Genomic DNA, 16,876 nt, shown 5'->3' with positions numbered 1-16,876 from the left:
AGTAAACTTTCTTTTCCCACCATGACTTGTCTCCCGAATGTTGCTTTTCCAGCGGGGAGCAGCTGAACTTGAGTTCAGAACCCGTTTTCTGTCCAATAACAAGCCCGCCAAACCGCATGTGCATTTCGCTGGGGAGTGTCTATGGAAGTCATTCTCAAAAGGGGGCGACGTCTCCAGAGGAGCGACTGGCCTAAGGACTCGTCCACGGTCCTCTTACTTCTGGGAAAAACGACAGGTTCAGCTCTACCATCCCCTTCCCGCTTTCGAGGGCAGACAGAAGTAACCATGGAACCCACCCAAGGGCACCGTAAACACCCCTGCCGGGCGTCACTATCAGGTTCGGTTCTTGGCTCAGTCCTCACGGGAAGGCGCGCCCAAGGCCGTCGCGGGCTATTTGCGAAACAGTCGCTCAGTATTGTGGGACTGGTAGTCCCGGCTGGTGCGCGGGTTCAGGCTGCCAAAGCCATAGAACTACACTTCCCAGCAAAGACCTTCGCAGCCGCCGGCGCGGACAGTTTGCGTCAGCCACCAGACTTCCGGACAAGCCGGGGGCGGGACCGTGGCGGAGGCTGGAGCTTGGCGTCGGGATGCAGCGCCCCGGGCCCTTCAGCACCCTCTACGGGCGGGTCTTGGCCCCGCTGCCCGGGCGGGCCGGGGGCGCGGCCTCTGGCGGAGGCGGGAACAGCTGGGGAGTCTTGGGTTCCCACGTGCAGCCTCCCGGCCGCACGCAATCCGGGACCCGCGCCGGCGTGGGCAGCACAGGTACCTACGGCGGGGAGGCCAGCAGCGCCTGCCCGGCCCCCTCCACGATGTCTAAGGCCGAGGAAGCCAAGAAACTAGCGGGCCGCGCGGCCGTGGAGAACCACGTGAGGGTGAGCAGCTCCGGGCGTGGGGCTCCGGTCGTCAGCGTGATGGGCTCCTGTTGCGTGTTCCGGGTACTGCCGGAGCCGGGGCGGGGGCTGCGTGAGCGGGAAGAGCGTGTACACTGTACCCGGGTTTAGATCCCCCCCTTCCTTGCTTCTTAAAGGTCTTTTAGATGTGGGATCGATTGGGGGCGAGTTTCCTAAAAGTTGAGTTTTCTAAACACTCCTTGTTTGGCCGGGTAACAGTAGAGTAAAAGTAGAGTGTGGTGGTGTCTGAGGTGTTTTGAGTGGCGCTGGAAGGGACTTGGTGTGCGGCTTATTAACAAGTGGAAAATGGTGAGTTCTGGGGCTGCCAGGAGATCTTCACTTCTCTTTACTATGCTGGGACGCGGGTGGAGAGCTGGTCTGAAAATCGCTTTGAAATGTCACTCCAAGGAGGTTCTCAGCTGGGCGCCCGTCGGGTCCTGAGTATACTCGCTAGTGAAAGAGAGTCAGCCAGAGAGGGTTTTAATAACTCTTGCCTTTGACAGGGCTGGGTGGATACTTGGATTCTGGAGGAAGCTCTTTAAGGTTGGGGCGCAGAGATAAGGTTTAGCTGTTACGGGTGAGGTCGTGGCCCCAGTTAAGTGGCGGGTGTGGTGCTGGTGGTTCAGTGGAGTCTCTTAACCTGAGTGGATTTGATGTCGTCAGTCGAATTAATTAACATCAGTCAGGTTAATTATAGAGTTAATTACGGTACTTCCTCCCAGTCAAGTGGAGTATTTCTGATCTTTGGTGGAGTTTCCTTGACTTTGTTGGCCTTTTGTCTCTCCTATTTCTTCGAAAGTGGTTTCAGATTCCCTTTTTTCTCTCATGATAGTTCTTTACATTTGTTAATGCTTGGATGTATAGAGTACTTTGCTGCCATGGTGTTTGATCCTCAAATAGCTTTTGACTAAGCTGGAGGGACCAGTGTGGTAACCTGTGGATCAGCATGTTCTGTAGCAGGAATGGCGGAGGATCCTCCAGAACCCAAACTGAGTGACTCCTGTTCCAGTGCCCTTTCACCAGTTCCATAGCTGCTCTGTTCCAGTGTAGTTTGGTTTCAGGTCTGGTTAGCAGTGGAGTTTTCTGTGGGAATTCGCAGAGACAGTGCAGAATGTATAGTCTGATTCTACTTCTAGGATTCAGTGCCTGAGCTACAAAATTGGGACAGTAAGCTGGAATTTTAAAATGCCTGTATGAAGTGAATAATTAGTAGCTGAGTGAATTAAATCTGTACAGTTAGAGAAGCCCCATATCTTAGTATTCCTGTTAACCTATTAATGTTTGGTGGCATAAGTCTTTCTGACCTTTGTCTTAAGTATTTGCTTACCTAAAAGTCTTCAAGCCCGGGGCGCCTGGGTGGCTCAGTCGGTTAAGCATCTGCCTTAGGCTCAGGTCACATGGGATGGAGCCCGGCATCAGGCTCCCTGCTGGGCAGGGAGTCTGCTTCTCCCTCTGCCTGCCACTCCCTTTGATTTTGCTCCTTGTCTGTCAAATTAAAAAAAAAAAAAAATTCTTAAAGCCTCCACCTCAGGCAAGAGTTACAAAACACTGGATTCCAGCTACATCATTCTGTGAAATTACCAGGCAGTCATGGGGAGATTTTCATCGTCCTTTTGGGGGCACCTTACCCCACTCGCAGTTGCACTTGCTTTCCCTACCAGACTTCTTCCTAAGATGCTAACATTACCTGAATTTTGTGTTTGCTACTCTTAAACATTGGTTTATTCATTTCATTCATTTACCAGATATTTGGGGGCCTAATATGTGTTAGGGAGTTAGTGTGGTGGTGAGAAATGTGGCCGCAGGGAGAGGGAAAAATCAGGTCCTGGACAACTCTGCAAATGGGATAATTATTTCAAATCTATACATTTATTGAACAAAGTCATGTACCTAATTGTTAAGGCTTTGCTAGCTAGCTTCCCTCTCCAGAGTGGTATCCTTTGCCCCATCTAAGCCATGTTTTCATCTAGCACTTTGTGTCTTGAAATTGTTTACTCACTTGTGTAAGTTTATTGAGATGGTCATGAGCAAGGTTTTCTTGGTTCCACCTTTGGAATGTTGTTAGACCTAACCCTTCCTTTTGACCTGTCACCTTTCCTAGTTGAGGCTCTCTGCGTGGGCAGAGGGCTACAGTTGCCCTTATCCTGTCCCTTCTGCCAAGTGATGCATTTTCATCTTTTGAAACTCTCATCTGTTCTTGCCACAGTGGCCCTCAGGTGCCCTCATGTTAATGTCCACATGGAATATCTGAAGTATCTGTTGAAAGCCAGGTACTGGGCCAGATGGAGAGGATACATAGATGAGAGGCTGTGGTTCTCCTCCTTAGGCCCACATTATTCTGTCCTTCATGTACCAGAACATTGGAAGATATATACTGACGTATAGTTTGCATTTAAGATCACTATACTCTACTCTAAATGTTCTTTCTTGTCCTCTGACCCTGCCGGTTAAAATCATGTGTCTTTTAGGGTTTGGTTCAAAGACTCTTTTCTCCTTTCAGTTTTTCCTTAGCCTCCTAAGTTGGGGGAGATCTCTTTGATTTTGTAGCACTTCATACCTCTTAGGTGCTTTATGGTGTCTTTTGTTCTCATCATGTATATGTTTATCTCTCCTATTCCCCTAAAGAGTAAAGTCCTAGTGGATAGTTAACCTTATCTTCACTCAGTCTTGGTCACAGTGGGGCTTGCCTGGCAAATGTTTGAGTTGTATTTTGTGTGGACACAAATATGGAGGTTGTAAAGTTATTGGTAGCCCTTTGCTTAGGCTCCCTGTACTGTAGGGTTTCCAGTTGTTTAGCCTGTTAGTGTTCCATTGTAATGATCACTTCCACATCTGGATGGATGGAAAACTTCGTGAGTTTGCAGCGGAGTCCCTTGGGGAGCCACTCTGAACTCAGATCTGTTTCTGGGAGTAGAGCCACCCAGGATGGGTTACCATGCAGGGCTGTGTTCTCCTGAAGGTCTGTAGCTCCCTTTGTTCTCTTTGGAGCCTACTTTTGTTTTTTGACTGGCTTAGCTTGAAGAAGTTGGTACGTAGTGACTCCAGTTGGTCAGCAAAAGTATTTCCAAGTTAACCTACTCAACAGAGTGAGTGAAGTTCTGACGTTCCATGTGTGACATGTGATTTAGTGTTGCCCACCAGAAGGGGCGTGCTTCCCCAGCAGAGCTTGCTTGGCAGGGTCTGCTTACTGGGGCACCTCACAGGCAGCCTTTGGCTAGCTCTGATTTGCTTTGGCTAGGACACCTGATTCCTGAGCCAGTCATTTGATCCCAAGGTAGGAGGACTATGTGGTTGAAGAGCTGTGGGCCTGGCAGGTCCCTGCAATTTCCTGGCCTCCTCCAGAAGTCAAGGGAAGAGCCTTGCATAGAGCTTGTCTGACTCACCAAAGTTCATCTGTGTGCCTCTTGCCTGCTGGAAGCATGAGAGTGACATGGGTGTGTGGTAATGAGGATTCTGGCAGTTAGCTTATCATATAGCTAGAGCTGTGGGCTTCAGGTTAGGTGTGTGAGTCAGGTTGAGCCTACCTAGCCATTAGTAAATGAAGTACTTTTCTCATTACATGAAGATTTTTACATATTCAGATATTCAGCTATTTTGAACGTTTTGACATACCATTCACTTGTCTGGAAGACCTTGCTGTTAAGGTTTGCCTATGTAGCTAAATGACTGTTGGATGCATTGGCTGCTTGAGTGCATCGATTGACTGCAAGGTGGTATTCTGACCTAGAACACAGGCTGCTCTAGGGCCCCTGGACTGTTTGGTGACTTGGGAACTATGAGCTAGTCAAAGTGATTTCCAGAGCTTTCACACACAGGCTGATGGGTGAAAGCTCTCTGGAGGTGGGGGAGGCCCAGCTAGAAGTGTGTTAGTTGCTGGAGTATTAGCATTTGATTTCTTTTTTGTAGCTCCCTCTGCTTGTTAGTCATTCTTTATAGTTTGAGTAAGATATCATCTTACTTTGAGAAGGATGATACCAGATAGGGGCCTAGGGGGTGGTATTAGGTATTCCTGTGCCTCTGTCCTATGTGTAGTGAGGTGTGTTGGCTATAGTTCTCAGTTTGTCCTGAGTTGCCCCCAGGATTTTTCTTCCTCCCAGAAAACATTAAAAAACAAAATTCAACTGAGTAAATTTTAAAGATCTGTTGGCAATGATACATCAATCAGGCAGCATCCAGCCTAGCACACGGAAAGGAGCTTCAAAGAGCCATATTTTTATATGAAAGACTTTTATAGCCAGAGGGGACAGGAACTAAGAAGTTGTACTAGGCATAAGAGCAGGTTGGCTATTATAAGGTCACTTCCCTTATGGGGATGACAGGGGTCTCTCAGGCACTTCACCTGGCTAGTGTTGATCAGACAATTCCTGATTGACTGGCTTAAGATTCCATTTTTGGGGGGAGCCGAAACTGTAATTAAGTCAAGTCTTGGTTTGGTGACCTAAGACTGGACATAAGTAACTCCATCTGGGGCTTTTTGTTTTGTTTTTTTAAACACTTCCTGCTTCATATCAGGCAAAAGATTAGGCTTGCCTACAATGTATAGTTTAAGTTGGCTTTACAAAAATGATCTGTAGGTGAGTACTAAAAGATTCCTTGCCAACCCCAGGGACAGTCAGAAAGGAAAAACCCCACGAAAAACACAGAACCTGGGTACAGCCTAAGAGTGAAAGCAGAGTTTTCTAGCTTCAGTGACTTTTTATCTAAGCTTAATATCTAGAATGCAGGGGACTGGCCACAGGCACCTTCAGGCTCGTGGCATCACCAAGGGAAACCTCTGGGGAGACATCAAGCCCACCATCTACAGCCTCCCTGAAGTCAGCAGAAGGGGGAGAGCCTGAAGTAGCCTTGAAAGTTACCTTTTCTTTAGGGTGATGTAGGCCGGCCAGGTCGAAGGAACCAGAGGGGGTCCCACAGGACCAGGCATGAGGGCCGTTGGCTTTACACAGGATCGAAATCAAACTCGAGCTGGTAGGAAGTGAGAGCAGAGTGTTTTGAATAGCGTGAGTGATAGAGTATAGCAGATGGAGTGTCTGGAGACTCAGGAAGGAAAGGAGAGTCTTGTCTTTGCTTGTGGGCTAGGTTTTTAAATTGAGGACGGTGGCCTGGTGTATGTGCCAGGAACTGGTCAAAACGAGGTCGAATGCTTAGGGGTCGTGGGTAAGACACTTAGGCCCTAGAGCCAGGGGCATTGGCATCAAGGAGTCTGGAGTTAGTGGTCTTGGAAAACAGTTTGGGAATGACCCCACCTAGTCACTCCTTAGATGTTATCTGTTGTGCTGCAAGATTGTAAAGATATCATTAACTCCTTAACCTTTACAAGAAGGTCATACTTAATCGTTTGTAGAGTGTGTTTAGGGTGGGGGTGCAGGTCCTAGTAAGAATAGATGCAGGAAAAGGGGCAAAAAAGCAATTTTCTTTTCATGGGGTCTCTTCAGTTTCCCTGTCTCAAGGGGGTTGGCAGAGGTTTTGAAATACCAAACCACATCAACAACTGACCATTTGATGACAGGAAGTCCCTGTTTTGCACAAGCCTGCCTCACAATATGGGAAGAGGGTGAGGCTTAGTTAGAATTCTGAGAGAGAGTCTTTATCTGCAGTAGGGACACGGTGTAAGAGATAGAGTACTTGTGAGTATAAAAGACAGGAACCAGGCCTCACACTACTGAGCCTGCCATTTTAAGAAAGGGGGAAAAGTCCCTAAGGGCCCACTAAGGACCCAGCCAAGGTCAGTTAGACCACAAACAGCAGAACAGGGTGAGGGTGCTGCATTAGGAACTAATGTGGAGCTCACTCAGTTCCTAAGCAACTTCCTGCCAGTCTAAGGCAAAAGAGCTAGAAACCAAAGCAGCAGCTACCATTTTATTCAGCACCTACTGAGAAGATTTATAAATGATAATTTCAGTCAGATCTCACGACAGCCCCTTGTGACCTCAAGACCAATTATCCCCACTTTAAAGATTTTATTTATTAGAGAGAGAGCGCTCACGTGTCTGTGCCCAAGCTGGGGTAAGGGAGTGGGGAGGGGAGGGAAGGGAAAGGGGAAGAAGGAGAAGGAGAAGTGGACTCCCTGCTGAGCAGGACCCTGAGATCCTGACCTGAGGTGAAGGCAGCCTTAACGACTGAGCCACCCAGGCGCACCTTGTAGAACACTCTTAGCAATGCAAATAACGTCTGTCCGTAGAAATGCACATTAATTGTTTTATGAGATTTAACTGATTATTGCCCTTAAGATCTGAACATTTCTTGACTGCATATGAATTTATGGTTCTTGGTTTTTTCCTGTGGACAGGTTGTAACAGTATTGTGATTTTACTTTTTTTTTTTTTTTAAAACTCCTCATTTAACAGTATCATTTGCCCCCTACAGAACCTCACTTTGAATAAGCAACATTAGGAAGTTCTTAAGAATTTCTTAAGAGTTCCAGCAACCTGTTAACGACTCATTTGGCAAGGGAAAGCCCATAGTGAGATTTTCTTTTGTTATAAACAAGACAACAGGCCCCAAATTGAGTAACTTGCATTAAGCTCATGTCACCAAAAAGGAGACTTAATTACTGTTTCAACTCTCCCAGAAATGGAATGTTACATTAGTCAGTCAGGAATGGTTTGATCGGCAGTATTTAGGTAATCTGCCTCAGAGACTCCTGCCATCCCTTAAGAAAAGGAACCTGACAATAACCAGTCTGCCTTTTTGCCTGCTAGGACTTCCTTGTTCACACTTCCTCTGGCTCTAAAAGTCTTTCCTTTCTTATAGCTCTTTAGAGCTCCTTTCTGTCTGCAAGATTAGCTGCTGCCTGACTTGCTCAAATAAACTCTTAAAATTATTAATGTGCCTCAGTTTATCTTTGTAACAGGAGGAAGCGGTGATGTTAGGGTCAGACATGAAGGGAGGAGGGTGCTGCTGATAAATGGCTATGGGCACTAGGATAATGTATAGCTCTGACGGGGTTCTGTTCAGGGCTGACGTGTCTATGAAATGGGCACAGTACCTGCCTTGCATTCATGTTGGTGAATTGATGGAGAGAAACGGGCTAAAGAGGGAGTAAAATATGATATTAATGAGTTTTGTCCCCCACTTTTCTTTTTTTTTTTTTTTTTTTTCCAGAATACCAAGTGCTAGGAATTGGAAGTGGCTCTACGATTGTTCATGCTGTGCAGCGAATAGGTATGTATGTTCTTGGGCTGGCTCCTGGATGCTCTGTGTGGGGTGGTGGTTGTGGGGGATGGAGAGGAGGGGGAGAGGGTGGGGGCACAGGTTTGTTACCTGCCCAACTCTGCTCTTCTTTGAGAGGTATTTTTGGGCCTCTTCAAACAACTCCGGGGGATGCCTGGCTTTGTTTACTCTGCTCGTCTTGAGGGTAGGAGCTGATTGAAGATGAGGTCTCAGCAGAATTTTAGTTCTCATCAGTGGTCCTGTATGTGGCTCCAGGGGCCCTGGTTTCCTCAGGCAATCTCAGACAGATATGCTGAGCTCAGAGCAGGCTTACCCTGTCCATGACCCTGGAGTGGATTTGAGGCCCCTGAAGTTGGTGGCTGGTTCCTGCAGGTGTGGACTTTGTTCTGATTAGGGTGTCTTAGGAAAGGCATAGGAATTATCAGCCCCTGTGGCTGTTCAACAGGTTTTACTGCCCTACTTTTGTTTGTTAAAACAAAGCTCAGAGGAGAGGCTTGCCTGACTGCTTATTGCTTCTAGGTGCCAAGGGGCAGTGCTCAGGAGACAAAGTCCAGGAACACTGTATCTTTAAAAGAGTGGTTGTGGTGCTGGCCTGAGGGTTTCTGGAATCCTTCTCATTGGCTTAACCCAGGCTTTAGTATTACATACTTTCTCCCTTAGCATTGGGTGTGTGGAGGATTTTAGGGTACAGGGATTACTGTGGGGTTCAGAATAGTGCCTTTTGAACCAACCTCCCATGTGCAGACCCAATGATTGTAAAATGACTTGAAGTTTTAATAAGATAGTTGTTTCCTTAAGACTTTTTTTCCCTCCAGAAAGGTACAAATCCAAAATGAGTAAGTAAACCTTCTTTAACTACCCTCTGGGGCCTACAAATGATATTTTTTACTAGATGCAAAAGTAAAGTTCTATTTTTTTCTGTGAAAGGCAGTATAAGGAGTTTTTTTTTTTTTTTTAAGATTTTTATTTATTTGTTTGACAGATTACAAGTAGGCAGAGAGGCAGGCAGAGAGAGAGAGGAGGAGGAAGCAGGCTCCTCGCTGAGCAGGGAGCTAGATGCGGGGCTCGATCCCAGGACCCTGGGACCAAGACCCGAGCCGAAGGCAGAGGCTTTAAGCCACTGAGCCACCCAGGTCTCCCCTAAGGAAGTAGTTTTAAGACTGGAGCTAGACAGCATGGGATCATAGCTCACTCTGCCCCCTGTTAGCGATACAACTACATGGTGATTTTAACCTTTCCGTTCCTCAGTTTCCTCATCTGTAAAATGGGAATAATAATTGCAACTCACCTTTTAATTCTAATTGTTACAATTAAAACAGTTGGCATGTACAGAGGTCTTTGAACACTGCCAGGCATCTAATAGTAGCAAACATGTGACATTGCTCTTTTTGTAGTTAGTGTTTACTCCTTGAGCTTTCTAGTATCCCTGTCTGCGATGTATGTTCATGAGCTTTTGTTTTTTTTTTTAAGATTTTATTTATTTATTTGACAGAGATCACAAGCAGGCAGAGAGGCAGGCGAGAGAGAGGAAGGGAAGCAGGCTCCCTGCTGAGAGAGAGCTGGATGAGGGACTTGATCCCAGGACCCTGAGATCATGACCTGAGCCGAAGGCAGAGGCTTAACCCACTGAGCCACCCATGTGCCCCCCGTTCATAAGTGTTTTCACAGAGGTTGGGGACACAGAATGGAAGGCAGCTGTCAGCAGGGGATAGCCTTTCCTTTCCTGTTGGATTTGAGCAAATGTGCATGCGGACAAGAAATAAAGTGAGGAGAGTGGAAAAACCACCAACACGGCTTTTGTCTCCCACAGCTGAAAGAGTGAAACAAGAGAATCTGAACCTTGTCTGCATCCCCACGTCCTTCCAGGTATGTCTGCTTTCCATTCTGCATCTTTGCACTCGCTGCGGAATCTCCTGGGTCCCTGAGGACGAGGCGTGGCTTTGGGTTGTGCACCAGCGTTGTTCTAGGTGAGAGAGCCAGGAGCAGCAGAGCAGTTTATTTACGGAGGATTGCCCTCAGAAGTGTGCTTTAGATGCATTCATTTATTCCCTCAGTGACTATTCAGTGTGTTCTGTGTTAGGCACAGTGTAGTGTATGGGGAATTTTAACTCTTAGCTGGTTAGACATTGCTCTAGTATCTGGAAATACATACTTTTCTTGCTACTTAAATATTCTTTTCAACTCGGTATATATAATTCTCCACTGAATGGATGAATGGAGAGATGGGTGTTTGCTTAGTTTTTACCTCTTACTCTCCCAGTTCACACACAGCCTTCTCTGACGGGGGCATCACTCAGTGCCTACTGAATTGCGATCAGCCAAACTCTGGCCCAGCTATAGTGTGCTGTGATTACGCTTCCTTACCTGCCTGTTTCTTCTGTTTCCTGAAAGTTTAGTAAATGTTGCCTTTGTTGTTTTTCATTTGCTTGGTTGCCTGTGTACTCCTTACTAATCGAACCCCAGACTCTACCCAGATGGGAAATCTCACTTCCTTTTGACGCTTCTTTCTGGCTATTCCGCACCACCTTTTTCATCTTGGCCAAGTCTGTCTGGGTTGTTGGGGTTTAGAATGCTGTGGCAGGTGCACTTGACTGTTGTTTGGGGTCTCCTTTTGCAGTCAAGAACCTTCCTTCTCTTCTCTTTTGGATCGTCCTGTTTCTTGGTCCTGTTTTTCCTCACCCCCACCCCCTTTTGTTTTGTTTCCTTCAGTTTTGGTGAAACACATCCCTTAGGTAGCCATCCAAGTGCCTGGGATACAAATTTGTGGACACTTTGGATATCTGAAAATGTCTTTATTTTAGCCTTTCTTTACGTTGGCTCTTTGACTTAGAGAATTATATGTAAAATCATTTCTGTGGAATTCTGAAGGCATTTCTCTATTGTCTCTGTTGTCTTCTAATTTTCACTTGGCTGTTGAGGAGCTTGATGCCATTCTGATTCTTGATCTTTTGTATGAAACCTATTTTTAAATTTTATTTATTTGTTTTTTAAAGCCCTAATATGGGGCTTCAACTCAGCAACCCTGAGGTCAAGACTTGAGCTGAGATTGAGTGGGAGGGACACTTAACTGACTGAGCCATCCAGGCGCCCCTAAAACCTGTTTTTTTCCCTCTCTGAACCTTTATATGTTTATGTTATCTTTTCTTCATATCCAGTGTTCTGAAATTTCATCATGCTGTGTCTAATGTGCATTTGTTTCGTCCATTCTTCTGGGCACTTTCTGGGACATTTCATCCTGGAAACTCACACTCTGATTTGGGGAATTTTTTCCATTACTCCTTTAATTTTCTTGCCCTTGTTTCTCTGGCCTTTCTTTTTAGGATGCTTGTTGCATACTTGGTGCTTGTGGCCTGTTTTGTCCTATTATCTTCTTAGCTTTGTCTTTTCTAACCTTCTGTTGAGCTTATTTACTCTCATGTTTAATTTCAAATAAGGTCTTTTTGTTTTCTGAGACTTCTTTTGTTTAATGGATTCAACTTTTTGATTTCTTCCCTTGTCTCCGGGAAGTTGTTAATGATAAACTTGTTTTTGTTTTAAGATTTTTTTTTTTCTCCTTAAATATGTTTCCTCAAAGTTTTTTTTCTTTACAGTTTGTTGGAATTATAATTTATGTACAGTAAATTTTGCTCTTTTTTGCATATAATTCATAGTTTTGATAAACCAACCAACACAGTCAAGTATTGTTAGATTGCTTCAGTCATCTCTTATTCTGGCCCTTCCTTTGCTCTCTGCTCATTTTGAAAACTGGTAGGCTGAGAAGCTGATTGGAGACTAGCTCATAGGATGAAGATGGTCTTTGCTCCAGGCTTGTCTGACAAGCCCTCTTGTTGGGGAACTTCTGATGTCAGATTATTTGTCTGTCTTCTGGCTGCTTGGATTTCTCAGAGAAGTCTGGCAGTGTCCCTTTGGGAGTGGTATATATGACTGCCTGTGTCCTGGGATCCAAGTAGGCAAAAAAGGGCTAGAAGGTATCTGTCATTATGCTGGATCTGAGTTTTCAGTGAAATACTTGTGAGTGTTGGGACAGAAGTGTCTATGACATTTTGTAATATCTCTTTGGCTCTGGGCTTGATTTTGACTTGTTTTACCAATGGGATGTGACCAGATGGAATGCCAACAGAGAATTGAAAAGTGCTTTTGTGGTGGGGTTGGCCCATCTTGCTGCTGAAACCATTACTCTACCATGTGAACACGCCCAGGCTGCTGTCCTGGAGGATGAGAGGTCAAGCAGCTCCAGGAATGTGAGGCAAGTCAACCTCCACCTGCCAGCCCACTCCAGAGATTTCCCAGTCAGTCCGTAGAATCATGACAATTAATACGTAGTTGCTCTCTCTCTTTTTTTTTTTAAATAATTAAAATTTTTTTTTAAAAATTTAATTCCAGTTAGTTAACATAACAGTTTTATATTACTTTCAGGTGTACATGATAGTGATTGATCAATTCTATGTATTATTCATTGCTCATAACTATAAGTGCATGTTAATCCCCTACCTATTTTACCCATCCTGCCTCCCATCTCTCCTCTGTTAAGTGCCAGGTTCTCTATAGTAAGAATCTGTTTTTTTGGTTGTCTCTTTTTTTTCTTTGTTTGTTTTGTTTCCTAAATTTCACGTATGAGTGAAATCATATGGTATTTGTCTTTCTCTGACTGACTTGTTTTTCTTAGCATCATACCCTCTAGATCCATCCATGTTGCTGCAAATGGGAAGCTTTCATTCTTTTTTATGGCTGAATAATATTCGTGTGTGTGTGCGCGGGCGTGTGCATCTTCTTTCTCTTTTTTGTTATCTGTTGATGACACCTGGGCTGCTTCTGTAAGTTGGCTGTTGTAAATAATGCTGCACTAAATGTATGGGCGCATATATCTTTTCAAATTAATGTTTTCATATTCTTCTTTTTTTTAAAGATTTTATTTATTTTTTTGACAGAGATTACAAGTAGGCAGAGAGGCAGGCAGAGAGAGAGGCGGAAGCAGGCTCCCTGCTGAGCAGAGAGCCGGATGCGGGGCTCGATCCCAGGACCCTGAGACCATGACCCGAGTCGAAGGCAGAGGCTTTAACCCACTGAGCCACCCAGGCGCCCCAATGTTTTCATATTCTTTGGATAAATATCCATTAGTGGAATTACTGGATCATACGTTAGTTCTATTTTTAATTTTTTGAGGAACCTCTGTACAGTTTTCCACAGTGGCTGCACCAGTTTGTATTCCCACCGACAGTGCACGAGGTTCCTTTTCATCCACATCCTCAGCAGTACTTTGTGTTTCTTGTGTTTTTGATTTAGCCATTCTGACAGGTGTAGGGTGATATCTCATTGTAGTTTGATTGCATTTGTCTGATGATGAGTGATGGTGGGCCTCTTTTCTTGTGTCTGTTGGCTGTCCGAATGCCTGTTCGATATGCGCTCTTGGAAGCCTCCGAGTTTTGGAGCGGCTGCTCTGCGGCGAGAGCTCGCTGCTGGGTACTGTGTGTTCAGCTGTGCCTGTAGCCAGTCCTGAGCCCTGCTGTTGCACCTTCTCCAGGATTCAGCGTGCTGCTTTAGGAGTAGTGGAGAAAGATGGAGAGCAGGTTCCTCAGTACCCTTTCAACCGTGTGCCCTCCTTTACTTGTACTGTCGCGTCTGCTTCCTGGAGTTCCCAGCGCCACGTGGCCCTGAATCTTTCGGGAGCTTCTTCTGTGCTTCTTTTTTGGTGTCTTCTTAGCTTCCTGCAGTACTGCCTTTGGATTTGTCTCTCTCATTTTGCCAGTTACCATTGTTCATCAGGTCTGCTTTTAAAAGTTTGCTATAATTTTCTCCTCTTTTGTTTATGTGTTTTGGAAAATTTCCTTTAGTACGGTTTTAGGTTTTGGGAAAGAGCTGAGCCAAAGACAGGTATTCACATTGCTATTTTTAGTTCTGTGTTTTTTAAAATAACATCCTCCTAGCCCACCTGCATTTTTATGGTGGTAAGTGAAAGCAATGTACCCAGACTGGAAAGTGCTGGCCAGTTCAGTAGATTGAGTGGAGAAGTCATTCACAGTTCAAAGGGTTTTTAAAATTCACTTGTTCAGAGTTACTGTTTTGTTGTGTGTGTTTTCCCCACATACCCAAACTTATTTTGTGTTAAATTTAGCCAGATGCAAGCTCCTGAAATGATTGGAGAAGTCAAAATATTTGAGGCTCTACCTTTTAGACAAGTAAACCTTATAGGGATTTAAAGGATTTTTTTGGTAGATTTTCCTTTAAAGTTGAAAGTTTTTGAAAAAGGACAGTTAAAAAAACATATTTAAAAGCCAGATCTGGTCTGGTCTGAAAGCCAAAAACAGTTGTTTTTTTTCATGGTCAGCCTGTAGAGTGCACCTCAGTTTAGGCGATAGAAGAGAAGAGACAAGCTTTTGGGTTTTATGTGAATTGTATGAATAACAGGACTGCTAGTCTGTCACATGCCGCTGTCCTTAGTCACCAGAGGCTTCTGGGGGTCCAGCTGTGGGATTGCAATGACAAGGCACTGGTTCCTGTCTCTTTCTAAGAGCACAAGCTAGTCATTAGCTTACTGCTCCCTGTACTTTCAAGAGCTGGGAGAGGCAGACAGGGGTGTTTGCTGTGCACCCTCAGGACACCTCTAACCTTATAAGCTCAAGAGTGTTTGGTATCCAGCAGATGGTAATCTTCGTTAAGCACCGTTGTGTCTGCATTTGTGCTCACTGAGCCGGTTTGGCTTGATACCCCCCACAATTGGACTGTTGTGTTGAAGTTAGCATATTGGTTTCCTAGCACTGCCATAACAAGGTACCACAGACTGAATGTGGCTTAAAAACCAGAAATTTACTGTCTCTCAGTTCTGAAGGCCAGCAGTCCCGAGATAAAGGAGTCTGAGCTCAAGTGCAAGATGAAGGGGACTCTGTGGTGTGCCTTTCTCTTGGCTTCTGGTGGTTTCCTGGCTGTCTTTGGCATTGCTTGACTTGTAGGTGCCTTTTCCTTTTTTTTCCTTTCCCTTCATGTCCATACAGCCTTCCTGTGTTGTCTGTCTGGTCCAGATTGCTCCTTCTCCAGACACGGGTCATACTGGATTAGGGCCCAGCAATTACTTTGTTTTAACTTGATTACATCTGTGAAGACCCTGTCTCCAAAAAAGGTCATATTCTGAAGTACTGGGAGTTAGGACTCCAACCTGTTTTGTTTGTTTTTTGAATACAGTTCAACCCATAACAGGAAAAATGAAGCTTGTGCCGTTTGTGACTCTGGCTTCTCTGTGTGTGCGGGGCCACTCACCGGGGTCCTGTGGGGAGTCTGGTTAAAGGTTAAAGAGTCCTACCCTGATTGATCTTGAGGTCAATGTCAGGGTTCTTCACATTGTGGATGAGAATGCAGACTGTTTAAGGCAAGGGCAGATGCTGCCCTTGTGTTTTTTTTTTTTTTTTTTTTTTTTTTTTTTTTTAAGATTTATTCATTTGAGACTGAGACAGAGCAAGCATGAGTGGGGGGAGGGGCAGGGGGAGAAGCAGACCCCATCTGTCCTGTGCACGCATTGCCCCCCACCCCCCACCCTGTTAGCTGAGCTGGGAGTCTGACATGGGACTCAATCCCAGGACTTGGAGATTATGACCTGAGCTGAAGGTAGATGCTTGGCCATCTGAGCCACCCAGGCACCCCATGTCCTTGTGGTATTGCTTATTGTCTGGGAAGATGACAGCCCCAGGGCTCGCAGAAGTTGGGGCAGGGCCTCCCAGCTATACAACATAGACAGCACTTACCTACTGGGCTTTTTGCATGTGCCAGGCTTTGGATGGGAAATGGGATGGGTTGGCTCGTGGTGCTGGTGAGGAGGCAGAATTCAGTTGGACATAGTGATCATTGAGGTATACTGACTATTAATTATGGGGCTATGAGGGTCCGTCCTGTGCATGGCAGGTGTTATTCATTCATCTCCAGTGTCCAGTGTGGTATCTGGCTCTTAGGCACTCTGTGTGTGTTTGTGGGATGAATTAATGCTTTATGATTATCATAATACATAATGAATTATGAATTAATGTAAATAATTAATTAATGTAAATAAGACATACACTTATATGTGTCTATTACAAATATATGGTAGAAAAGTAAGAGATAATATTCCTTCTTAAAATTTTTTTATTTTTAATTTCATTATTTATTTGACAGAATCATAAGTAGGCGGAAGAGGCAGCAGGAGGAGGGAAGAGGAGGAAGCAGGCTCCCCTGCCAGCAGAGAGCCTGATGCGGGGCTCCATCCCAGGACCCTGAGATCATGACCTGAGCTGAAGGCAGAGGCTTTAACCCACTGAGCCACCCAGGTGCCCCTAGATAATATGCCTTTTTGAGGAAGGAAAGCCTACCTCCCTGCCCAGGGAATTGGGGAGGGCTTCCTGGAAAGGATGACGTTTGAGTTGGACATGTGGGCAGGGGTTTGGGAGAAGGCACTCTATTTCAGGTAGAGAGGAATGCGAAGACCTCAAGAACTCCTTTTAAAATTGCTGCTGTAATAATGTGTTATTATATAAGATGACTTCAGTTCCATTATTAATGGGCCTGTCTTCCTCTGCTTCTTGTCCTTTGACCAGTCCCTCTGTTTTCCTTTTCTTCTAATTCCTTCTTAGCCCCTAGACAGGACAGGAAGGCAGGAGACTATATTCTGGTCTTCACTCTGTGGCTAACTTAAACTGCTGTGACCTCTCTGAGTGTCCATTTGTTCTTTAAACAGTAGTTTGCACTAGGTGACTCTTTATAGAATTGATTCATCAACGATAGGTTATTTACCCAACTGTTGCCTCAAATGAGTTGACTGTTGTAAGGTAACAAGTTTATAAAGTGTGCTC

General features: G+C 45.2%; 1 protein-coding gene across 1 annotated transcript in view; it reads left to right on the top strand.

Moving 5' to 3' along the window:
* The first annotated feature begins 530 nt into the window (after positions 1-530).
* Positions 531-16,876, top strand: part of RPIA (ribose 5-phosphate isomerase A) — a 39,550-nt gene continuing 23,204 nt past the window's right edge. The window contains 3 exon segments of the mRNA XM_047745888.1: positions 531-876; positions 7,998-8,054; positions 9,874-9,929. Coding sequence (XP_047601844.1) covers positions 588-876; positions 7,998-8,054; positions 9,874-9,929 — 402 coding nt within the window. The 5' untranslated portion in view covers positions 531-587.

The sequence above is a fragment of the Lutra lutra genome, chromosome 9 (assembly GCF_902655055.1).
Source record: "Lutra lutra chromosome 9, mLutLut1.2, whole genome shotgun sequence".
Classification (NCBI taxonomy): Eukaryota; Metazoa; Chordata; class Mammalia; order Carnivora; family Mustelidae; genus Lutra; species Lutra lutra.
This window is presented reverse-complemented; position numbering and strand designations above follow the sequence as displayed.